Source organism: Kryptolebias marmoratus, linkage group LG17, assembly GCF_001649575.2.
Source record: "Kryptolebias marmoratus isolate JLee-2015 linkage group LG17, ASM164957v2, whole genome shotgun sequence".
Taxonomy (NCBI): domain Eukaryota; kingdom Metazoa; phylum Chordata; class Actinopteri; order Cyprinodontiformes; family Rivulidae; genus Kryptolebias; species Kryptolebias marmoratus.
Window position 1 is genome coordinate 21775913 of NC_051446.1, and position 23993 is coordinate 21799905.

General features: G+C 42.7%; 3 protein-coding genes across 8 annotated transcripts in view; 1 reads left to right on the forward strand and 2 right to left on the reverse strand.

Annotated features, from left to right (window-relative positions):
- The window catches only part of zgc:112285 (uncharacterized protein LOC561476 homolog), a 4533-nt gene extending 2547 nt beyond the window's left edge, over positions 1-1986 (forward strand). Inside the window, exons 4-6 of the mRNA XM_017433587.3 lie at positions 246-526; positions 1363-1526; positions 1600-1986. Coding sequence (XP_017289076.1) covers positions 246-526; positions 1363-1526; positions 1600-1779 — 625 coding nt within the window. The 3' untranslated portion in view covers positions 1780-1986. The remainder of the gene's footprint in view (positions 1-245; positions 527-1362; positions 1527-1599) is intronic.
- An 8-nt stretch (positions 1987-1994) lies between these two features.
- timm23a (translocase of inner mitochondrial membrane 23 homolog a (yeast)) lies at positions 1995-5276 on the reverse strand. The gene is made up of 7 exons (XM_017433593.3): positions 4880-5276; positions 4718-4776; positions 4535-4628; positions 3933-4017; positions 3791-3849; positions 3588-3698; positions 1995-2682 (listed from the first exon to the last, which is right to left on the reverse strand). The coding sequence occupies exons 1-7, from the start codon at positions 4983-4985 to the stop codon at positions 2561-2563; spliced, it is 636 nt and encodes a 211-aa protein (XP_017289082.1). The 5' UTR covers positions 4986-5276; the 3' UTR covers positions 1995-2560.
- Positions 5277-8690: 3414 nt separating this feature from the next.
- On the reverse strand, positions 8691-23987 carry qki2 (QKI, KH domain containing, RNA binding 2). Of its 6 annotated transcripts, none has more exons than XM_017437251.3 (9): positions 23766-23987; positions 21248-21396; positions 20004-20120; positions 17003-17146; positions 15139-15226; positions 14642-14926; positions 13508-13531; positions 12762-12836; positions 8691-10853 (listed from the first exon to the last, which is right to left on the reverse strand). In XM_017437251.3, the coding sequence occupies exons 1-9, from the start codon at positions 23905-23907 to the stop codon at positions 10831-10833; spliced, it is 1047 nt and encodes a 348-aa protein (XP_017292740.1). In that variant the 5' UTR covers positions 23908-23987; the 3' UTR covers positions 8691-10830. The 6 variants fall into 6 exon arrangements, with proteins under 6 accessions (XP_017292740.1, XP_017292731.1, XP_017292757.1 ...); XM_017437242.3 differs by having other exon boundaries at positions 12762-12839; XM_017437268.3 differs by lacking the exon at positions 13508-13531.
- Between the last annotated feature and the right edge of the window lie 6 nt (positions 23988-23993).

The following is a 23993-nucleotide window of genomic DNA, read 5'->3' on the forward strand; positions in this document are numbered from 1 at the left end:
AATGGCAGAAAAAGCTAAATATCTGAAACAGCCGAAATTGCACCAATACCAAAAGTCATAGCGGTCTTGTCATTAATGAGCTGAACGTTTTGATATATGAACGGTTGAAATAGCTGAAAAATTGCGGAACGAGTTAGATGCCGAAAAACGTACGGAATAGCAAAAGAAGAATAATAGATAAGAAAGAGAAACAGGAAAACAATTAATACAAATCCCAACTGTGTGCCGTTTTTGAACTCTCTCAGGGGTAAAGCTGAGGACCCCGGGAGCTGGAGGATTGTTTTGGGGAAGCACCAGCTGAAGCGCTCAGAGACAGCGGAGAGGATTTTCCCCGTCAGGAGGATCTACCGGCACGAGAACTTCCGTTATCCCACCCACAGCGAGCTGGACTACGACATCGCCCTGGTGAAGGCTGCCACAGACATCCTCCCGTCAAACTTCATCCGCTACGCCTGCCTGCCGCGCAAACAGAGCCCCCTGAACCCGGGACACTACTGCTGGGTGACGGGCTGGGGAGACACCCGCGGTGAGTCAGGAGCACAGGGACATGCTTCCGGTGCAGACTGAGGTCACTCTGGGAGCTTTCCAGCTATACTGACATGCAATTCTAAAAAGCGGGTATGCACTCAATGTAAACAACGCACTAAACTCGTACCAATGCATCAAAACTCTTCCATAGAGGTCACCATTGTTGAACTATATTCAGTCACTTCGGCTGTTTCTGCAGGTAAACAACCAACATGGTTGCAATGAGCACCTTTAAAACAACCAAATACATTCATTTGAAACTTGAAACATTAAAAAGTTTTACTTTAGAAGCCCTCCTAAACTGTGTGGGTTACAAACAATTTAAAGATTTTGAAGCTATCTGAGGAAAGAAGCTCAAATGTATATTTTGTGTTCAAATTATCATTTTTGATTTTAATAAATAAAGTCCAGCAAAAAGAGATAAAACCACCAGAGGTCAGGGAATGACTGGAAAAAAAAACATTTGTTCTGTAAAAGTTCAGGAATCGAGATTCTGGAAGATTTGTTTCTGTCAAAGTGATCCTGTGAATGTCAGTATAAACAAATCACAAGAACAAAATAAAAATGCAACAAATCAAAAGGGAAGTTATTAAAACAATAATAGTTTAAAATCCAAAAAAAAACTGAACTGCCACAGTTGGACACAACAAAAATGTAAAATCTTGTGTGAATTTTAAAGTTTCATCAAATTTAATGTTTTGTAAAATGCATCATAAACTTTCATAAAATGGGTTAGATTTCTAAATTAAAACTTAAGTAAAACTGGTTTCCTCGTCTACGTCAGACATTTTAAAGAAGCCGTTTGAATCGTTCACGTCTTCGTTCTGGTTTCAGGTGGGAAGGAGAATGTCTCCCTGGCAGAAGCTCTGAACCAAGCCCGTCTGCCCATCATCGACTTCAAAACCTGCCGGCAGAAGAAATTCTGGGGCGACCGTGTGCGGGACTCCATGATCTGCGCCGGGTTGAGAGACACTGAGGACCCCCCAGCGGCATGCCAGGTAGGACTGCTGGAGACTTCCTTTACGTTCCGGTCCGCCAGGCCGCCTTTCTTCACCGCTCCTCTTCTTTCAGGGCGACTCCGGCGGCCCTCTGCTGTGCCAGCTGGGTCAGGACCGCTGGGAGGTGCACGGCGTGGTGAGCTTCGGCCCCATCGGCTGCACCGTGGAGAACAAACCCAGCGTCTTCACCCGCACCTCCGCCTACATCCCCTGGATCGAGGCAACGCGCATCAGGGACTTCTTCCTGCACTGAGGAGGCCGCCCGACCCGGAAGCAAAAGCTCCGCTCTGTTCAGTTTTCTACAGATGGTCTCTGTTCTTCAACCACCATGTAAATACATATTCTAAATGTGCAGCAGTTTTCCAAGTTTGTACTCCTGTGGCGCACAGCAGAGTACACCATGACTCCTCTACATCCAATTATTTCTGCAATAAAACTGATTAACGTAAAGAAAACTTAATGAACATCTTCCATTTTTTGTTTTATTTTTAGTTGATCATACAGCGGATTTGATGGAGAAACATGAATAAGCATTTCCAGAGATCTCTTCTTGCACAAAGCTAGAAAACCCACTGAAGCAATATCTTTCAATAAATACAGAGCCAACAGACTTTGCTCCATGTTTACGGGTCGTAAGAGTCTTTCAGTCCAAAATTAGGATCCACATCTGGTGACAACAGATGTCAAACTGAGTCAATCAGTGAATCTAACAACAAGAAGACTGACAAGTCTTCCAGAAACTATTATAAAATAAACGCCACACTTTTATATCAGCTCCTCAGAGTGCTCTTATTATGCATCAGATCAGTGACAGAACACCTCAGATAAACCAGATGTTTCAGGAGGACCTTAGTTTTAAACATCTCTTAATTCCCAGAATGCTTGTGGTTGGGTGGCTGCGGCGGGAAACGGGACCAACTCGCCATCCCCTGAAAAAGAACACTGCTTTTAACCAGAGTCTCTTAGCGCCGTGGTTAAAGGCCGTGTTCTTGAGCTGTTTGGCCCCAAAGTTTAAAAACGCTGCGTGGGAGAGTTCAGTACAGCCTGGAGGACGGTGAGGAGGAGCCGGTGACATGGTCCCAGTTGTTGTAGAGGGCGTAGGCACCAGACAGGGCCAAACCAACCAGACCTCCACGGGCTGCACTCCTTAATCCACCTGAGAAAATAAACAGAATATCCAGATTTCACCTCAGAAAACAACAATTAGACATAATATTAGGTGCTCAGCGCATAACACTTAACTTTAGGATGGGAACTTATTAAAATCTAGTCTGTCTTACGTCTCTGAGATAATCTCAGCATCGGGGTAATTACTGCTCTGCATTCTGCTTGTTCCAACATGCCCACAGAGGTTTGGTAAGGCATATAAATATATTTATCTGACTGTTTTGTTATTTCCTTCCTCAGTTTTTTTTTAAAATACATATGTAAAAGATAAAATCAAATTACAACCACAGGGGAAATTACTGCATATTTTATTTTGGTCACTTTAACAGATGATGGGTCAAACTCCGCTCTCCTGCACGTTTCAGACGCGTTCTTGCTCTAAAACACCTGGTTTAAATGACTGACTTGTGGTTGTGCTTCTAGACAACTTGATGATTTGGTGAGGAGGTAATTAAACCGTTCGAATCAGGTGTGTTGGAGCAGAAAAACCTAAAACTTCCAGGACAGCGGCCCCTTGAGGCCCGGAGTTTGACACCTGTGCTTTAACAGATGATGGGTCAGTTTCATCTAAATACTGATGAGATTTATGCGTTTAAAAAAGTTATTTACAAATGTTATAAACTAATAATATTCATATGAAGACAGACACAGTTTGGTAAACTGCACTGGGAGTCAATTGTTCAATTCACACTGAAAAACACCTTAAAATACCTAATAATAGTAATAATTTATTTTCTAATAATATTATAATAATAAAAATAATAATCAAGTTGCCCTTATTTTGAAATTCAGGTCAAAACCTGAATATGTTGTGAACCTTAACAGACCATTAATAACACAACAAAGCACTATAAAGAGATACAGTTTTGAGACATGAGTGCAAAAGTCACGTACCGCTGGATTTAAAGAGCATCCCTGTTAATGTGCCAGCAGCGATTGTGTTGATGTCATCTTCTGCTCCTCTGGCTTTCTCTATCACCACCCCAAAAGCACTATACAACAAGGCTGCAATAATAAAAACACATCAAAATATGAAAGTCACTCCATTATGAGAGCCACAAATATTCTGACTCCGTACAGAATTATTTCGGTCTTACCGACAGAACCCAGAGAGTTGGCCCATGACGCCCCCTGCCTGGTCACCATGTTAAGGATTCTGGTGAGAGAAAAAGCAAACATTTAGAGGAAAACCAGTCTGAGGGCAACATTAGTTAAAGCGGACTTTTCCTGCGTACTTACTGTACGTTACGTGGTTTGGACCAGGCCATGTCCCTGGTCTCCTTCAGGCCCATCCTCAGACCGTTCACAGCTCCGAGTGCAGCTCCTGTAGGCGAGGAGGACAACGGACACATAATATGAATATTTATCTCCAACATAACGAGTATTACTGTGACTATAACATCATCTGTAGTTCTTCAAGGCATTTAGATTTTCTTTAAATTATCTACATGAGTTTTAATGAGGACAGAGGAAGATTAAAGTTACAACCATTTACCTTGACTACATTGGAAAGCATCACAAAATTTGAGAAAGACACTGTGCAAGAATCTTGTTCCTCTTTCATGAAGGATTGTCATGTGTAATTTTAATTTCAAGCATTAAAGCGCTTTTATTTAGCAATTAGAGATTTTAATAGAATCAAACAGAGGAGGCTTTAAATCTTCAGGTGTGTTTTGCTGGAGAGGTATGTGAAGAAGCGATCTTTACAGAATGTTGCTTTAATGCTTGAAGGACTCATTATTCATTATTATGTTTATTATTACTATTCTGAACCCCAGAGCTTTAAATGAGCTGTTTTCATTTAGCATCCAATAATAATCCTGGTGTTATTTGTTACTTACCTGTCATACATGAGCCTCCAATGGTAAAGAAAGCCAGTTCAAACCTCCCCCTTATTTTGTTAGCCCCTGTGGGTAAAATGAACTCGTCTGTGTCCTAAAACACAAACATTTAATTTAGTAGTGCCAGAAAAAAGCGAAACAAAAACACATTTGCTTCAAAGAAAATAGGCAACTCAAGTTTACCTGAACCAGGTAACGAGGGTCGACGTTAAGGTAAGGTGAGAGAGGACTCATCCCAGTCACTGAAACACATAAACAACAAGTTAATGATGAGGATAAACGTCCTGATCAGTGAAGCTGTGATGGTTAGCCATGCTAACTAGGTTAGCCTTTCATGACACTTACATGGGACACCGGCGAGCTCTGTGTTGGAGTATTCAGGCGCACCGCCGCCAAAAAGACTCCCGAGACCCGCTTTAAATCCCCCCGAACCCTGCGAGTTGTTGTCCATAGCTGAAAGAGTCCCAAAATGTCAAACTGGAACCTGGAGAAGAAGCCGCTAGCCTAGCCGAAGCGGCTAACCTTAGCAGCTGTGTGTGTCGTAACTCTCCAAAAAATATACGACAAGCTGCTAGATTCACCGCCACCAACGAATGATGTTCCGGTACAATGTAGGTTGTATTCAATAAAAAAAAATAGAAGTAAAAAAACTATCTGTTTTTGGCTTAAAATTGACTAAGCTCGTCTCGTCTTCATGCCCCTGACCTCCAGCAACACGCTCTGCCGTAAAGCGACCACCCGGCATCCAATGACTTGTTATTGTTAAGTTATTGGCCGGCATCATCGTGACGTCAACAGACACCCATTTCCGGTGTCAAAATTAAAGTTTACATCCATCTAAACTTGTTTAGATATTATTGTTAATATTACATATTTTTCATAATTAAAGCGTAATATTGCTTTCCGTAAAGCATTTTATTCCATTTAACAATGGCAAGGGCACGACGGTTTTACGACAGTTTTACGACAGTTCATCAGCTTTGGGATCTTTTATCTCAGGGCAGGAAGACGTGATTGCAGCCGTTCATTAATTATTAAACGACTATTATTTTAATGTAAATGTGTAAAATAATGCATTTCAGTTCATTAACACTGTTGTAAACATCACGTTCGTTTAAAAAAATACTAAACGTAAATTCGACTAACTGAAACGACACTGTAAAAAAAGAGTGGGACAAAATTCCTTCTCATCGATCTGACATCTCGTTTGTGTACACTGTATTGCAGAGGGAATGAATGTAGACATGTCACAGGATTTACCTTAAATTAATGTTATATCTAATAAGAATAAATGGAGTTCATCATAGTTAATTAAAACTTCAAAATATTATTTTTTTTATTTTCTCACCTGTTGCAGCTTCTCAAAAAAGGGAGGTTGTAGTTCCTCATATTCCCCGCAGGGTGGCAGTGAAGAGCCGGGCAGGTGATTGAACAAAACAGGGCCAATCATGTTAGTTCTGGTCCTCTTTAAGGTCTGATTTAATCAACTGATTTAGTTCAGTTTGGTCCAGGTCGTTCGGATGTGAGTTAAAACTGAGTGCTGCTGGTTGTAACTGAGGCAGAAGAGGTTTAATCAACTCCCATGTGACCCCCGTGCAGGTCTTCAGGTGTCACACTGTACCTTTGAAGTTATGATGCAACCAGGAGTCAGGGCTCTTACATGCAGTCACGTGCGCGTGCACATTCATTAGGGCTCGCCCCCCGGCCATCTGCTGCCGGTCAAAGGGACAGAGGCACTGAAGGAATTTAGTGTGTTGGATTTAACAGAGCATCTTATTTGGATCCATCTTATTTGGATCCTGCCATTGTATGTGTGTATTGAGAAGGGGCCAAGCAGAGCGATGAAGTTTGCCATTGTCGCCCAGTGTGGGTGTTTTCAGACTCTCTGGCATGATGTGTGAGTTAGTGTTCTCTGTGTTACTGCCCAGTGTGCCCACTGTCTTTCCCACAATGCCCCATTCAGCTGTGGGCCTCCCTCTCCTCTATCCACTCACGCTCTCAGACTGAGCTGCCACCCATTCTGTGCCTCTGGCTAATCATCATCATCACCATCATCATCGCAGCATTTTCAGTCGTGGGGATGAAATAGCTGTGATGTCATCTTTGTTATCTTTTTTTTTTTTTTTCGGTCCAGGAACTTTTTCATCCTCTCCTTCCTCGCTTCTTCCTTTCACTCTGTCTTTCCGAGCCCCCCCCACCTCAAACACAAAAGACAGAGAGGCCACGACAGGACCCCAGTGTAAGCTGGTTGTCAAGGAGACAAGGAGACAGTGTAGGGTCTTTAAACTGCCTCAGATGGGTGTGTGGAGTTAGGGGGAGTTGGCCCTATTTACATGGGAAGAGGACAAGGGAGAGAAAGAGAGAAAGAAGGGTTTGAAATACAACTTTTAAAGCCCTTTCCCTGCAGCTTATGGGACTCCTCTGTTATTCAGCTCAAAAAAAAAAAAAATCACTCCGCTGCTTGTTCATCAAATATTTACCAAGCAGAGGAAATCTGGAGCTGCTCATTATGTGGCGAATGCCGCGCATACATGGCGATGTAAATCAACCTGTCTTTTCCTCTCACTTTCTCTTATTATCTTTTATTCTCTCTCTCACACACACACACACACACACACACACACTTGCACACAATCACAGTTTGATTGTGAGGTGTGGGAGCCCCGGGGCCCCTGGTGCTGGCAGTGGTGAGAGAGCTGACTGCAGAATACATTACCAGCTGCTTTAAGAGTGTTTCATTCCAGGAGAACAAGGATTTAAAAAAAAACACACACAGAACTTGAGTGAAAACAGGAAAAGCAAAGACAAGAGCACACACCCATCCAAATCCACACACACACACACACATTCTCTTTTATATACCCCCCCCTGTGTTGCTGTCTTCCACTCTGCTTCTTCCTGTCCAGAGGATTGTCAGCAGTGGTCACATTATGTCCTTTCACTGTCTGTGATCAGGGGGTTTGGGGTTGTGGCCACAGAGCAGGCTCAACTCCAAGCCTGAAGTTCAATATCAGCCCCCCCACCCTCCCCTTCCTCCCTCCCCAACTTTACAATGAAAGCAGGAAGGGCAGGGAGAGGACGAATGAGCCACCCACTGCTGCATTCAACACAAAAAAAGGGCCCATGTGATTCTTCTACTTTTTTTTTTCCACTTTCTGCGTGTGAAACTTTGAAATGTGTGCTTCTAGAAGGAACTTTCACTTTTAAGTTCAGGTGTCAAAAGCTGAACGGGCTCAGATTCCACACAGATCTTTAACTTAAAGTGCACGGCATGTTAAGGTTATTAGTGAGTATTCCCCCCCACCCACCTCCACCCCCTCAGATACTTCAGGAACACACTGTGATCCAGTGTGATATTTACTCTGCAGATGTTCTGGGGCGAGCTTGCACAACTAATTTTCCTTCAATTCCCCAGTCATCTCGTCCTTCAAACCTAAAACTTCCCCCCTCTTTTTTTTTTTTTGATTAACCCCCCCCTCCGTTATACATGTGCATGCCTGTGAGAAACCATGGTGAGCCGGTTGTTTTCTTCTCCCCTCACTTGGATGTGTGTGATGTCCACTTGAATTGCAGAGGGGGAAAAAAGAACAGAAAGAAAAGAAGAAGTGGGAAAAACACAGTTTGGCCTTTTCCCTGCGTCTTGGCTAAAGTGTCTGCTCTGTGTTTTTTTATCCCTGAGGTGATTAGTATGCAGAAAGGAAGCTGTTTTGCATAATTAAGAGCTACAGAGGAAAAAGCACCAAAGTTTGTTAGTTTAACAACTAAGAGTTTAATGGTGAACAAAGAGTTATTACTCAGATAAAAGTTAAAAGATCATCATTCAACACTTTTTTTGGGGAGGTTTTCTTCTTTTTTTTTAAAGACACACTTTTATTTTTTAAAAAGGAATCTATAGCAGAGACAGGTACCATTAAAATGGTTAATAATCACAGAAGTGGTAACAGTTAGTACACTTGGCACCGAAGAGTAGATTAATGTTGTACTACACTGTTAATTGTCACACTCGTTGTATACAAAAGGCACAGAAGGCAAGCATTGCTGATCTCAAAGGCTCAAAAGTTAAAACACAGAAAATCCAGTTCATCAGGACATGGAGAAAAAGTACAGCCGGCGCACACTTAACAAACCGTTCCTCCATAACAAGGCATAACTTCTCTCGTCTGAAAATGTCATTTAATGTTATTTTCTGCGTACAAAATAGAATATAAAAATACAATATAAACTTGTTACAGATGTTACGACTGCATGTTTTTTTTTAATATAAAATCTTAGCATAAAAAGTAAGGAAATTTGTGTTTGGTTTATTTGTTTTTCCTTGTAACAATGCTTCCTGGCAGTGAATCTTATGCCGTTGAAGAGCCTGTTTATTTCCCCTTAAATGGTGCTACGTTAGTTCAGGAAAATGCATCTGTAGCTGGAGCAGCAGAGCTGAGAAGAACAACTTGCTAGATCTTCTCTGCCAATTCCAGACAGCTTCTTCTGCTCTTGACTCGTGTTTTGAGCTTCAGGTTCTCCAGGTGCTGACAACCTGTGAGCAACCGGCGGCAATCCCATACCTCCACAGTCACTCCAACGGAGCGGCGTTTATCAGAGACTGCTTCCAGAGTTTAGGAATGGAGCAGATGGATCGCCCTGCCTGCAGTCCTGACCTCAACCCCGCTTAACACCCGTGGGATCAGCTGGGGTGACCAACGCAACCATATCGGCTAACTTATGACACATGGTGGTTGAAGAATGGGATGCCGACCCACAGCAGTGTGTAACCAAGCTGATGTCAGGCTGTTGTGGCTGCGTATGGCTCTTCCGCATGCTACTGAGACCCAATGAATAAATCGTTAAATTGCCAATATGTCTCGTTTCTTCATTCTTCAATCATCCAATCCAATAAACGGCACCAAACAAGAGTCAATAGCAGAATAAGCTGTTTAGGATGCGAAGAGATTTACTGCTCAACCCACAAATGTGTACTGGTACAACAAGAAAATAACCAGTCAAACATAAATTTCCTGCCTTTTCATGCTAAGCATATATATATGAAGGCATTGCTTGGTGTGTCTGAGAAGAAAAAAAAAAGCAGATACACATGCAAAATTATAAGGATGACTTCATCTTCTTCAGCACAACCAGACAAACACAAAAACAAACAGAAACACCATGAAACATAACACTGATCTCTTGAGGCATCAAATATTCTGATGCCTTTAGTCGGGAGCTTCACTCTTCACAGGAGCCGTGGTTTTTTTGGCACTAATTATGGGCAAAATGTAGATCTTTTTTTAGTTTAAGAATGACACATTCTCTGCAGTTCTAACTAATCAAAATGATATATAATTTCAAGCTGCAATGTTTAAGAAAAAGTGTAACATTGTTCCATGGCTCTCAATAAATAAAGGCACTGTTGTTTGAGCTTGGACAATACTGTAGTGTGGAAAAAGCCAAAGGCATCATTGTGAAAGTGCAACCTTCCTTCTGTTGTCAGTCTCTGGAGCTTTTAAATAATAAGAAAAAGCCCAGAAATGTTGACATTTTGAATTCCAGTTTGTTATTTGTTCTTGCTAAGCGCCTTGAAAAAGGTTCTTTGCTGAAATTTCCCTGAATAATGGCTTTTTTTTAGCAGTTGGAAGATGTCAAGAACAGAATTTTAACCCACTGATAGTTTTTTTTTTTTTAAGTTGCAAATCTTTAACAAAATGACACTTTTTACCCCTACATGAAATCATGTTAATTTATGAACACTAGTTTAAATGTTATGCTGCTGAAAAAGAAGCACTCGGGTAAGAAAAGGCGCTGGCTGAGGGGAAAAAAAAAAATCCTTAAAAGTTTTCAACATATCTCCTACAGTTTAGTGTTTATGAAGGGCTTTTTTTGCTGATAAGTACCACCAGTATCAGTAAAGTTATTAATAGAGTCGTTATTATTGCATCGTGGAGGCAGTTTGCCGCAGCCGGGGATGAGTTTAAAAGCCCTTCACCAGTTCGGGGCCCACCCCCAGTAAAGTCATGCAGCTGTGGCAGATTGTAATTTCAGGATAAGATTCTTAGACTAATTTTGGATGTTTAAAAGGAAGGCACGTTTGGTAAAGTTGGGTGGGGTCCTGAGGATTATTCCCAAGATCGCTGTCGTCTGGTTGGCTGGTTAGGCTGAGGCAGCCGGCTTGTTCCCAATGTTCTGGTCTCTTGTTGGCTGAGCTGGGGGAGTGGCAGAGCCGTGGGCCAATGAGCACGCCAGCAGGCAGAGATGGGTGGGTCATCAGTGGGCGGAAAGGTCAGAAGGTCAAGGAGGAGGAGGGAGGGGGGTCATGGGTTAGTTGCCGTGGCAGCTAGAGTTAGACGGACAGACGAGGAAAGGAAACAAAAAGGGTACATAAAAGGGGGACATAAAAAGAAAAAAAAGATAGAAGAGAGATTAGTGTCAGCTAGTGGCGTCGGGATGACAACAAGGCAGATCTAGTGCAGTCGCACAGCATGAGGGTCGTTACATAAGAGCTGCACAACACCTTCATGAGCGCTGCATGACCATTCACAAGGACTCACATCCAACCAGAGCGCGTTGACGTGAGGAATGGCCGGTTAGCGATGCTCACGTGTGCTCATGAAGGTATTCGCAGAGGAGCTCCTCCCGTTGTGAGACTGCTGCTATAGTGATACTACTCATGCTAGCTGGGCTACGTCTCGCGCAGACAGACAGTGAAACCATGGACAGACAGGGAGACAGCATGGTTTCATGTGAGAAAGTGACCTTTATGTCCAAAGAAAAGTGTCCGAGCCTCAGAGGGACTTTCACTTCCTGACAAGTAGAGCTATTGTTTAGAGCAGCAGGCGTAAGATCTTGATGATTAAAAGTTGTGATTAACTGATTATTGATTATGGTTTGATTTACTGGCTATGTAGTATTAGAGTAGCACCTAAAACAACTACAGTAAGCACAGAGGCGCCATAAGAGACAGTAATGACAGGTTAAAAGATGGTGATTTTAGAGCGACTTGAGGGACAGTTTAACAATAGACAAACTAACTACAAGAATTTCGAGGCTTTGGTTCGCTTTAGAGATTTGTTTCAATACTCATCTTTATTGCCTTTTAGTGTTTTTTTTGTCCATCGTGTACAAAGAGAGCACCACTGCTCACACACACATATTTTGTAGCTAGCTAGTCCATTTCTCCATTTCTATTGCATATAACAGTCTCGACGCCTGTGAATCGAGAAGGTTATCTCATCTTAAATACACAGAGCGAAACACTGCCTTCATTGCCACCTTGGCAGTGGCTAAAACAGTAGTAGCTACACACTTTGAATAAACATAGAGACACTTCATCTATAAAAAGCATATCATAAAACAAAGATAAAAATTTACAAACTAAAAAAAAAAAAAAAACTATAAGTATTTTCAAGCGATCTTATTCCATAAGCTTCATATAAGGACTTAAATCCTTAAAATCCCTATATACAAATTTATTTTGCAGCTAAATACATGGTAACAGCACCACTCTGGCTAGGAAATAAATGAAAGATGTAAACAGTCCCAATGATAAAGTCCAGTGGGCGACTGATAAGACCACAAACAACAGTATTTCATACAAAAGAGCTTGTAACACAGACTTCAGTAGTTACCACATGCTGTGTTTTAGTAGTAAAACCTAAAGATCACGATCAATTGGATGAGCTTTAGAAATGATCAGTCTTCCTTTAACTGTCATGTAAGAAGTGGGCATAAGACAGGATTTAATTCATTACATAGATATATATATGTATATATATATAAAAATCAGTGGAAATCTAGTGGAATGAAGTTGAGCATAAATAAAACTTTCCACAGTGATCAGAAGTAGTACTGAGGAGGAAAAACATAAGGTTTCCGAGGGGACGATTCAGGAGTCACAAGGACCGAGTCACATGAACGGAGCGATCCATTCGAACTGAGAGGGTCCCGGCCTGAGAGGCGTCCAGGTTAAGCTAACAGGCGAACAAAGACAACCGCTGCAGCTGTCACCCCTAACGTGGTTCCTCCCCAACAGCCCTCACTCATCTCCCTGCAACGCTTTGTTCACATTTCACGCTGAAGCTGCGACCCTTTTCGCCTGACAGTTATTTTTCAGTTTGACTTTTATTTTTATTTTTTTTGTTTTGAGGCATGCCGTATTACAGTAATCTGAAATTGGTCCATTGGTCTGCATGCACACACACTAACACACACATATACACATAAAGTGGCTGGTGAGCTAACTAACCTCTGTCTGTGGTCACTACCCTTTGGTAAGGATGGATTCTCTTGTCGTGGCGTCGTACCTTAGTGGTCATGGCACCTGCTAACAGCCATTGATATTCCCAAAACAAAACACAGAAGGTTACTCGTCAGAAAGACATCAGACAGTCCACCCATGGCACTAACATCAGTGAAACCAGGAATTTACCAAGTGTTCAAGGCTGAGGGTGATAAAAATAAAGCCTCTCGCATCTAAGAGACTGATAGTTTTGCTGTTTTGTGGTCTTTTTCTCTCTCTCTCTCTCTAGAGAAAATATTAATCCAAACTGCTAATTTCCAACTAAGCTTCACTAGTAGATTCAACATCAGCTGTAAGCAAAATCACCTTTTTTAGCTCTGTGATCAAAATAAGCTTTTATCACGTGTTAAATAGCAGCTCTAAAACATCTACGGGTTCACTAAAATGTGTTAACAATTACAAGCGGAAGCTGAATTATTAAAAAAAAAAAACAAAGTTAAGTTGATTTCACACCACAATGCTAGTCTGCTAATACAAAGAGGAAATTAACAGGAATGGACACTTGACTACTGTCATCCTAAGGTATGAGCAAACTGAGCGTCTGCTCCGAGGGACGACTGTGTGCGGGTGTGTGTGTGTGTGTGTGTGTGGGAGCGGGAGTAAACGAGGAAGGGGTGGGGTATCTGAAAGCCAGTCCATGTGTGTGCTAGGAAGGGTTGCTATCACTTAGCCTTTGGTTGGGAATGCCATACCTGCGAAAACACAGGGAGAAGGAACTGTTAGCCCAGCAATGAGCTTCAGCATGTATTTGTGGATGATGGGGATGTATTACAAGAGCTGGATACGACCTCCGACCTGTAGCAGAGACATCTAACCAAGACAGGGAGGAAGGAAATCTGATTCTGGCTGCTTTTAAACAGGTGAAAACTGTCTCTAGTTCGCTTTAAATATACAGATATTTTATCAAAACGTTCAGCTCATTCAAGAGATGGGTGCTACGACTTTGGCATTTTTGTAACTTTTATTCTTTTCAAAATATTTAACTCTATTTACAAGTATTTTCCCCATAAAAATACATTAAGATCTTTTTAATTCTTCCAAAAAACATTGTTCTCTTTGAAATCTGCTTCAGCAAACGTCTCCTCCTGCTACTTTTAGATTCAGCTGCCATTATTCTACTTTCAGCCAGCCTTTTATTTATCTTTACAACTCTACATTGTCTTGTTGTCCAGTTTTACCAATAAAATAAATCATTTATAAATAAAAATTAAAGCTTTGGATCCTTTTCTCCCTTGTGCTCAGTTTATATGCTGTATTACTGTATAGTTGTTTCCAAAGTTGGTTTCAGGACCCAACTGTGGTCATTAAATGTCTAACAAGAGGTACTGGGATGACCTACGGAAATAAAATAACATTTAAAAATGTTTGCTTCGTATATTTTCAATACAACTGTTACAGGAGATTAAAAAACAGCAGTCATTTATGGTTAAAATAAATAAAAAGTTTGTTGCATTGTCATTATGCCCTTGGCTTGTCTGTATACTTCACCAAGGTCGCACGTTTTTGTCACTGTTATTTTGCAACTTGGAAACTAAAAGATTTTGGAACTGCTGACGTGGGATCTGTCTGTGGGAAGATACTGTAACTAGAAGGTTCTGTTTGAAGCTTTAACTGCAAATGGACAAAAGAAAAACAATGAAAAAGAAACAAAAGAAAGCTAATCTAAATTATTTTTTGTTAAATACTGAGTTCAGTAAGAAGCTGAACTCAGTATTAGCTGTTTCTGGGTAACACTGATCGTCTGCTCTGATGGAGTCCAGTATCCAGTTCCCGTAATACATCCATTGACCATGTATGAGAGTGATAAACTGCTGATTGTCATGTACCTAATACTCCAGTTGAGTCGATCGGGTATTCCAATATGGAGGGAGTAAGTGTGTAGGGATACTCGTAAGGCGTGTAGATGAATCCAGATTCGGGGCCTTGCTGCACCAGAGCTGGATGCGGGTTCGCTCCCGGCACGAGGGTGGAGCTCTGGATCTGACGGATCAGAGGCATGATGGTGGGCGTGGTGACGGGGGCGGGGTTTCGCAGGGTGGGGGGCAGGACGGGCGTCGGGCCTGTGATGATCCGAGGCGCCTGAGGTGTCGCTAGAGGGAAGGCGGTGGTGGCTGTACGGCACACAAACATACAATAACGCAAGTGTGCGCACACCCACACCAGAACACATACAATAGACAGGGAAGAAGAGGAGAGGACAAACAGTCTATTTAACAGCAGAAACAGAGGCATTGTTCATATATACAGTGGAGTCCTGTACCGAGACCCCTCCGTTGTCACCCACTGACCCTCCTCCACATCTTAACTCTGAAGTCATGCTTACGTGTCTTGACATTGGCATCTCTGTAGGTCCCATTGAGAATGGCAAGCTCCATCAGCTGCATTTTCTTCAGGTTGTCCTCCCCCTCGGCCTACAGCAACACATGGAAACAGAACAGCACAATCAGCTGCACAATGACTGCCATTCCTGAGCTAATGAATAAACCTTAGTCACAACGGTCAAAACGTTAAATTACACAGTTAGAAATCAATTTAAATGTTTTCCAAAGAAAACAAACACAAATTGAAAGTCTCGCATTCCTTGAAGGAAAGCACATCGACAAAGTTTTAAACTAAAATCAGAACTAAGCTCTTACGCTGAGGAGGAACTGACTTAAAGCTGTTTAACGTGTGATCTTATGTGACGTTATGAGAGATGTGTTAGCTGTCAGAGAATGTGTTGAGGATGACTCTCAGCTACTAACACACCAAGACCAGCTCAATATCTGCAAACCTGACTGAGTTATAGCCATCCTTTCTTTGCTAAGGTTGATTAGATGTAGCAGCCATCTTGAATTGCGTTGAAATGTTAAATGTTTCACTAATTTATGTTCAATGGTTCATGAGATATTTTGCTAACAAACAGGATCGATGCCAACAGTTAATACTAAAGTGTTGAGCAAAAATATTGCATAATGTGTCATGTTTTAGAGTATCTGATAGAGGTGAAGCTCAGCTAATATTAAAACAAATTTTAGCTCAATATCTGTAAAAGTGGCTTAGTGTTAGCCATTTTGGTCATGGTCATGGTTGACTTAATAGGTTGTGGATGTATCTTCAGTGATTGCTTTCTGAGAGTTTTATAAAACCCATCCATTTGCTAAAACTACAAACACACACACACAGACAGACAGACACGGGCAAAGACATTATCGCAGCTTCGTGATAAAAAGAGCTGGGATTTAGTTGGAACAACACTCCCAGATCGTCTGAAGTGGATTTGAGCAGACCTTGAACACGGCCGCCTGCCCCACCACACAAGACATATTCAGTGTCAAACAAGCTAGCTTCTTAGCTCCAGTTACAGCCTGGTGAAAAGCTTGACTGATTTACATTTGGAGAGAAAGGTCAGCTGGGTTAAACTAACACATATCGCTGACTTTACCCGCCACACATGCAGACACACGGATTAACAGGTGTTCAGCTCCCAACTGCTTATAGACACTTATCACATCCATGGACAGCTGATTGTTGCAACAGAACCACTCCTCTGCTGGTCGTTCAGCTTCTTTCAAGTGTCGCAAACAATGCAGAGATGGAAAATGAAAGTCGCTTTGCAATCTTGAAATACGTGCCTTTGTTCGTGTGTGTCAGGCAGGACATAATGCAGGACGTGTGTTCCTTATCTGATGTGCTTCTGATTTGTCACCACGCTGGCGAATCTATAAATATGGATGTGTGCCTGTCAGGAGGCGGTAGGTGGGCCTAAGAATCTGAGAAATGTTCAGAAGTGCAATCAAAATGTCCTCTTGTGGGGACCAAAAAAAAAAAAACAACTTAGGGAGCAGAAGGAATACTGTAGCTGGTAGATGGGAATGAAGTGAGTTGTGAACGAGTGAAAGGAGTGATGGAGTGGGGAGAAGGAGTGAACAGACTCTCCATTCATTCCCTCAGCCTTTCAAACAACCCAGGGCTACCATGGCAACCCCTTTATGCGTGTTCCCTAATTACCCTAACCCCTTACACATACTCTCTCATACACACAAGTTCGCACAAAAAAAAAAAGACACACACACACACTTCTTGGGCTTGACAATCCCCTTCCCCCTTCCATGCATACCAACACAGTGAACTCTCATCCAGTCACACACACAGTTTTCCAGCAATATCACAAATAAAAGTCTATGCTGAGGGTTTGTGGTACTCACAGCGGGCACGAGAAGTTTCTTGACCTCGTTGATGGCTCGCTGGAGCTTGATCTTGGCGCGGTTGTGTGTGTCCTCCACTGTGATCAGGACATGAAGGTCCTCGCTGAGGTGCTCCCAGTTGGGCTTCCCTCGGTTCATTTCCTCCTGAAACGCACAAACATTTATAAGGAAAAACAAAACAAAAAAAGGCTTCGGTTTTGAATGCGCCGCACAGACTCGGTCTGTTGCTGCAGACGGGGAACAGGATTTCACTTTTCTTCCTTGCTTGGCTCGCTTTTTGGATCGCACACAAACAAACGCTCTCACAAGGCTCAAGGTTGTCTAATGCAGCTTTGGAGGCGAATCGAACTCATGAAACGACCATGTTGTTCCTCGGCGGTTACACAAGATGGGTGTTGCATTTTAGTGAAGGTTCAGGACTCGGATTTTTTGTGTATTATCTCTCCAAATCTCCCCTCCATTTAGCTCTTCATCTCGCCTTTTCCACCCATACCACACCATCAAAACTGTCTTTGAAAGAGTCAATAATAAGCAAACAACAAATAATTAACGCTGCTGCTAATTGTATTTGAAGGTCTTCTTCACTGTTGTTAGTATAGCAGAATGGAATCACATGCTCCAAACAGTTAAGATTGTTTCATTTCTTTTTTATCTGTTTTTGATAACTGTAATTGTGTTTGTCCCAAAGGGCAAAAAAATTAAAAGTATCTTTTAAAAAGCTTTACAGGTATTTAAGCTCAGGCCTCCCCCTCCAGGCTGATCCATCAGACCGGTAAAAACAAAGGAATATAAAAATGGCAGAATTAGCAGCGGCACACGTCTCTGCACCCGAAGCCTCTTATTCATTTGAGAGTTTTTCAGCTGCAGGATTTAGAGTGAGTAAACTTTAATTCACTGCCAGTCTCAACCATGTGGACTCAGTTGCTGCACTTTGGTGTAATATTTGGAGTGGTGGCTGGCATCAGATGGGACGCCAAGAGGGGGGAGAGGGAGGTGGACGCTTGAATATTCAAAGAAAAAATAAGCGAAAGAGTGGTTTTGCTTAAAATCCCCCATTCCCATTTCTTAGCAGAGCGAACATAAATGTGTCCTGTTTTAAAGACCACCTGTACTTGCATATTGTCAGAGTAATACTTCCACACACGTGTACACAAAGATAATCAACTTTAAAGTCCCTGTCAAGCATCTCTGGTTAGCTGTGGGTCAACTTGTTGGACTTATATTAACAAGTTCGAAATGATCCAGGTGATAATTGAAGCAAAAAGCTCAGTTTTGATAGATTGCAGAACCGTGAAAGAGGACACACGTTTGCAGAGCTGGACCTGCGCAGCGCTCTGACGGTTGCTCTTTGCAAAGCGAAGTCTGTTTATGTTTGCATTCAAAGCAGGGAAGCAAGCTTCGGATCACAAATGGTCACTCAAGACAGATGTGGAGACACATTCCAGCGCCAGGTGTGAACCCATGAACTCATGGCTGCTTGTGATTGGACCACTGAAGATCAGGTATGACCTCTGACAATCACTTACTAACTCATCTCAGATTTTAGGTGTCATCTTTACAAAAATAAGTTTATTGGAGAATTATGCTCCTTTTTATGAAAAGTGAGATCACTTTACTCACTTTTAGTCTTTGTGCTAATTTAATTAAACCCCTTTTACTTTAGTTCAAAACACTTATTTTACATAAAAATGGGATTCTCTTAAACGGATTTCTAAAAAACTAAAGACATTATTGTGTGATTAATGTATCATTAACTGCCTGATATTCCAGAAGCTCTAAAGATTACAGTAAATTGTCACCCCGGTTAAACCTGAACATTACAATTCTTGTATCTTTGTGTGGCATTTCTGCAAATTGTTTCCTCTGAGGCTGTTTTGTCAAGTGAGACGTATCATTCTGAAGAACACTGAAAGTCAACATCTTTTTTTCTCTTCTGCCCCAGTTGCCTCCCACTGTGTCTCTGTTTTCCTTCCTCTCTGTCTCTGTGTGTTTCTCTGTCTCCCTCTGAGGGGCGTGCGGGGTAGGGAATGTTCTGGAGAGACAGAGAGAGAGAGAGGAGGGTGTGTGAGTGTGTGTGTGTGTGTGTGAGTGTGGGGGGGTGGAGGAATGCTGGACTTGCTCCACCTGCCGTTTGGAAAGCTTGAGCCGACGCCGTCCAACAGCAGACACCAGGGGAGAGGAAGGGAGGACAGATGGACTGAACGCCAGGACAGGAAAGAAAACCTCCGCACCAAAAAGTCATTGTGAGAGGAGGGCGGGTAAATAAACACGACGAATAAATAGATACATGTAAAGATAGATCAAGAGGCAGAGCGTATTGAGCGTATTAATTTGATTTGATCTATTTCTGATCACAAGTAATCCTGACCTGGGTAACCTTGAACTTTTATCCAAATATCAGCTGGCTAAAAGCTCCGAGACGTCCACCTTTCATCCCAGAATAGTCATAAATATAGACGTCAGTCAACCACCAGCTAATTTTAATTACCCCGTTTCACTTTTTTTATTTTTTCTGCAAAAGTCTCCAAATCGTTCGTTTTAACCTCAATCTGCTGTTGGGTATTTTCCAGGAAGTTAATCAAAAGCACATATCCAGAAGGTTTTCAAACACGTAGGCCCACACCCTTGCCTAATTTAATACCCCAAAAATCTGTAAAGATTCACATTCTTTCTCCACTGCTCGTCTGGCTGCAGTCGATCGACTTCAACTCTGCTCGATTATGTTAAAAAAAACAACAAAACACTGTTGTTGTTTTGTTTTTTTACCACCAGCTCTGATCAATCTTGCGCCATACGTTGGGATTGGTTCCCATCTTGTCCCAGGGTTCATGAAGCTTATAGGTGCCTTGGGGTTTTAACATATGGCTCCTGTAGTTTGTGTTTTTGACACTTAAGTCGTTTCCTCTTGTTTCAAAACTTGCCTTATGAACAAATACTCAACATTAAAGGGCGATACCAGCAAGCAGAAGAAAGGAAAACTCGTGTTACTGAGCGTGTTTACCTTCTTCTTGTCTCTCATGGAGCCCTTTCCTCGCACCATGATCTTGCAGCCGGTCTCTGCCTCCAGTTGTTTGGCCGTCAGTCCACGTGGGCCCAGGATCCTTCCTACAAAGTTGAACTACACAAAAGAGCAAAAACATGCGATTAAAAATAAATAAATAATAATAATAAGCAAACTGGCATGAAGACAGGTGAGACATGACGGGCTGAAAGTTTCTTTTATACGATGCGTGTTTACGAGCGCGCCTTTGAGGTTTGTGGATGAGCAAAGTGTTTGAAGAGAGACAAAAATAGCTCATTATGTTGGGTGCTGGCTGCTGTCGGTGGCATGACAGAACACCGTCGTTCTCTTAACCTTATCTGTCACGACCACTGAGTGATTAACTAGACAGCTGCCCCCTCTGTGTGTGTGTGTGTTGTTGTTTCGTTGCCACTATCCCTCTGTCTCTTTCTGCCTTGTTTGTGACAGCCGTCCAGCTTCTCCTCCCCCCCCCTTTAATTTAACCCCACGAATTCGGCCTGAATCCGATGTTTACTTCGGCGACAGTTGCGACACATTCCGACCTCCGGCGTGACCCTCGACTCTCGCCAGCGGCGCGCGCCCGAACCCAGACAGAGGAACTGCTCTCTAAATTTAACCTTGATCTCAACCGTTTTCCAATGCCCTCCTGTGTGTGTCCTGTTAGGCTGCTGTCATGTGAGTCAGGACAGCCCGTCATTGTAGTGGGTGATTGGCGAGCTGATGCACGGAGGAGATCATGTGAGCCACGCAATGTGGATCAGCACAGCTCAAACCGAAGGGCTTGGCCGCCGTGAACGTATCTTCATATTTAGGGGAAAAACTTAATCCACTTTTTAAAGCTCTTATAGCTATTTATGGTGCAAACTCAGGGCTGAAAATGATGTCAGATATGTGCTTGTTTGAGTTTGTAAATCTAGAGTAGCTTAATTTTCACTTGTTTTTGTATTTTATGTTTATGTTATCATATCGGAGCCGCTGATCCTGGCTCATTATTGACCCGATTTGACTCCAGATTACGTCACTGGGTGTGAGCACAGATGATCTCAGAATGAAATCAGCTTTTAGATAAAATGCAAAGCGAAATGTCTCCATGATTTAGAGTCACGCTGACTCCCCCGGTAGCCTTCCTGTAAATAAAGGAGCAGATAAAGCGACAACAGGGTAAGGTAAACAGAAACTCTTCTGAACTAAAAGGTCAAAGGTCTTTGGTTTTGTCAACTCACGTCTGGGTACTCTTTGACAGGCACGTAGAGCTTCTCCTGCAGCTGAGCCACGGGGCCGACGGCTTCGGGAAGCTCCTCCATGTCCCGTCCGTTGAACATGCCGCCGTTCAGCGTGTCGTTGTACATGTCTTTGCGCACCCGGCCGATTTCTTTGAGACAGTAGGGGAAAAAAAAAATGATGGAGTGGGGGGAAAGGGGGGGAGGTTGAGGGAATTGAAGAGGTTTCACATTTCTTTCATCAGACTGTTCGTTCCTGTGATGACTCACTGTCACCAGAATTAAAAGGAAGCTCTGAGTCTGACAGCTGAAAGACAGACACGCAAAAAGACGGGCATTCTGCACCGCCATGTAGAATCTAACCGCTGAACGCTTTGCAATCAGGGCTCCTGTGTTTCTAACAGCGTTCACCCTCTGTTTCTCTGTCTTTAACCCCGACATGCAGGTCATTCCCCTTTAAATCTGCAAATAATGAGAGAAAACCGTACATGTTAGAGGCACGGCTGTGTTTATTTTCAGTATTGATCAGCCTAAAACTTTGCTCTTTTTTGTTGTGTGTTTGTTTGCCGCCACTAAAAAGTGGAGTTTCCCAAATTTCTTGTTGACACGTGTCCTGTTTGGTCCAGCTAGCTGTCCAAAACAAAAAGAAAATCCATTTGAAATTGTGTAAAACTTAGAAAAGCAAGCTGCAAATTGAAACTACTTCAACCTTTTTATCGTTAATCAGTTACTTCTAAACTTCTGCAGCTTAGAAATATATTTACAACAAGTGGTTACCCAAAGAAATGCCCTTAATGTTGAATAAGAAGCTTATAAACATATTTTAATATTAGGCTAAGCTACCTAAATAGTCAAACTTGTGGCTTAGGTTTGTTTCAGAAGCAGTGCTATAAATGAGGCTTATTTCTGTCTGTCTGTGCGTTTGTTTATGGTTGTCTCAATGACCGATGCTTGCCTCTGATACCTTTGTAATGACACTCCAGTGCAATAATAACCGACTGCAGCACCAGACAAACCCATACACACAGACCCCCGGTTTGAAATCTCACACACACACACACACACACACATACCAACACACACACGACAGAATAACTGCCTTGGGGCACAAATATCATCTGACCTAAGCAGGCTGACAGGCATGTCTCCCTCCTCTCAGAGTGTTAACTCTGACCGTAATAACTACAGTATCACACTATAATTACAGCCACAGCTAAAGTGACGAGGGTGATCCTCTAATAACCTATTTTGACCCATTGCTGGCAAAAGAAACGGCCATTACGGCGCACACAAACAAACAAAATCTGCACAGGCAAGCACAGCCTTTTGTCACACTTGAGTTAAAAGTAGCTGAGAGAAAACGAGAAGTGAAAGAAGAACTAGAGAGTCGGTCGAAGGAGAGAAAAAAAGATGACAAGGGGGAGCATGGGCAAGCTTTATCTTCACACTTCAACCTTTCATAGGGTTAAATATAGACGGGACAGGATGACAGACTTGAAACAAACACCCGGCCTGACAACAGCTTGCATAAACTTTTTGTCCTTTTTGGTTTTGAGACTTCACGCCCGAGTACCCCGTCAGCTTAGCCCCCGACAGCAGACACAGCCGAGCTGCGGCCTTTCGACGCCCAACCAACACGAGCGGGCGTCGTGTTGTTGCCGCAGCCGCCCGTCCTCAACGACGATGAGATGTGAGGGCAACTTTTCGCTGCGTCATGAGACTTGTCACGGAGCACAAAGTCAGTGCCGCCGTGATCCTGATGTGCAACAACAGCAGGCCTGGGCGCCTTGTAGCGACTCTTCAAGAATGGCATTCAAAAAGGGGACACGTGTGACATTTAAAACAGAAGGAACCGTGCCTTAGTGCCTGGATATCCAGGCACTAAGGCACGGTTCCTTATACACACACACACATATATATATATGTGTGTGTGTGTGCATTTTATGCAACTAGTTGTAAGAATGCTGGATACCCATAACTGGATTGTACTGATGACTTGGGGGGGCTTGTAAGCAGCTTCGAATTAAATATTTTACACATTCACATGCTCTCGTTCCTGCACAGGGATGGGCTGCAGCACTCACATAAGCCTGCTCATTAGGTCACTGGGAAAGACTAACAACTGTCTGTTTGTTCCCATCACCAGCTACCCCTGTGTGTGTGTGTAAGAGACTGTTCCTCTCTGCAAATCCTAAATCTGACTTAAGACAATAAATACACCCCCCTTTGCATACAGTTTTATAAAGCTGGGGGATTTGCGGAATCAGAATTATGTGAATGCTTTGGGTAAAAACATCCAGGAGAGCCTGCAAATGTGATCATTTATCACTGGGATTAAATCAGTGTTTAGGGGACAACTCTGCTGTCACGTTTCCTTGGCTCTCCAGAGGAATCCAGCCCTTACAATGGACCTATAGTGGCTCACTGACACCTACTTTTAAGTTTTAATACACAGGGGGGATATTACTGCTTCTACGGCAGCTTGAAGAGGTTTTCATGGGGCAGATAAAAGCCGAGTTACCTTCATCCAGCAGCCGCTCCAGATGCGTGAAGATGCCGCTGAAATTGGGGAGGGAGCTCATCACCTTCCGGTCGTTCATTAGCTGCATTAGATAGTCTGGGTTGGACTTGGGTCTCTCCTTTACCTCCGTCTCCCCGACCATGGCTCCTTGACTCAAGCGACCCACCTAATAGGAAGACTTATAACTTTGTCCGCGCCCCCCTCCACCTCCAAAAAAAAAAAAAAAAA

Coding starts and splice junctions, on each gene's coding strand:
- timm23a (XM_017433593.3), bottom strand. CDS start 4,985: ATGGACAACAACTCGCAGGGTTCGGGGGGATTTAAAGCGGGTCTCGGG. Junction 4,629..4,717: donor ACCCTCGTTACCTGGTTCAG/GTAAACTTGAGT, acceptor TTTGTGTTTTAG/GACACAGACGAGTTCATTTT. Junction 3,699..3,790: donor CAACTCTCTGGGTTCTGTCG/GTAAGACCGAAA, acceptor TTATTATTGCAG/CCTTGTTGTATAGTGCTTTT.
- qki2 (XM_017437242.3), bottom strand. CDS start 23,907: ATGGTCGGGGAGACGGAGGTAAAGGAGAGACCCAAGTCCAACCCAGAC. Junction 21,397..23,765: donor GGAGCGGCTGCTGGATGAAG/GTAACTCGGCTT, acceptor ACTGTCTCAAAG/AAATCGGCCGGGTGCGCAAA. Junction 14,927..15,138: donor AGATGCCAATGTCAAGACAC/GTAAGCATGACT, acceptor TGTGCCGTACAG/CCACCACCGCCTTCCCTCTA.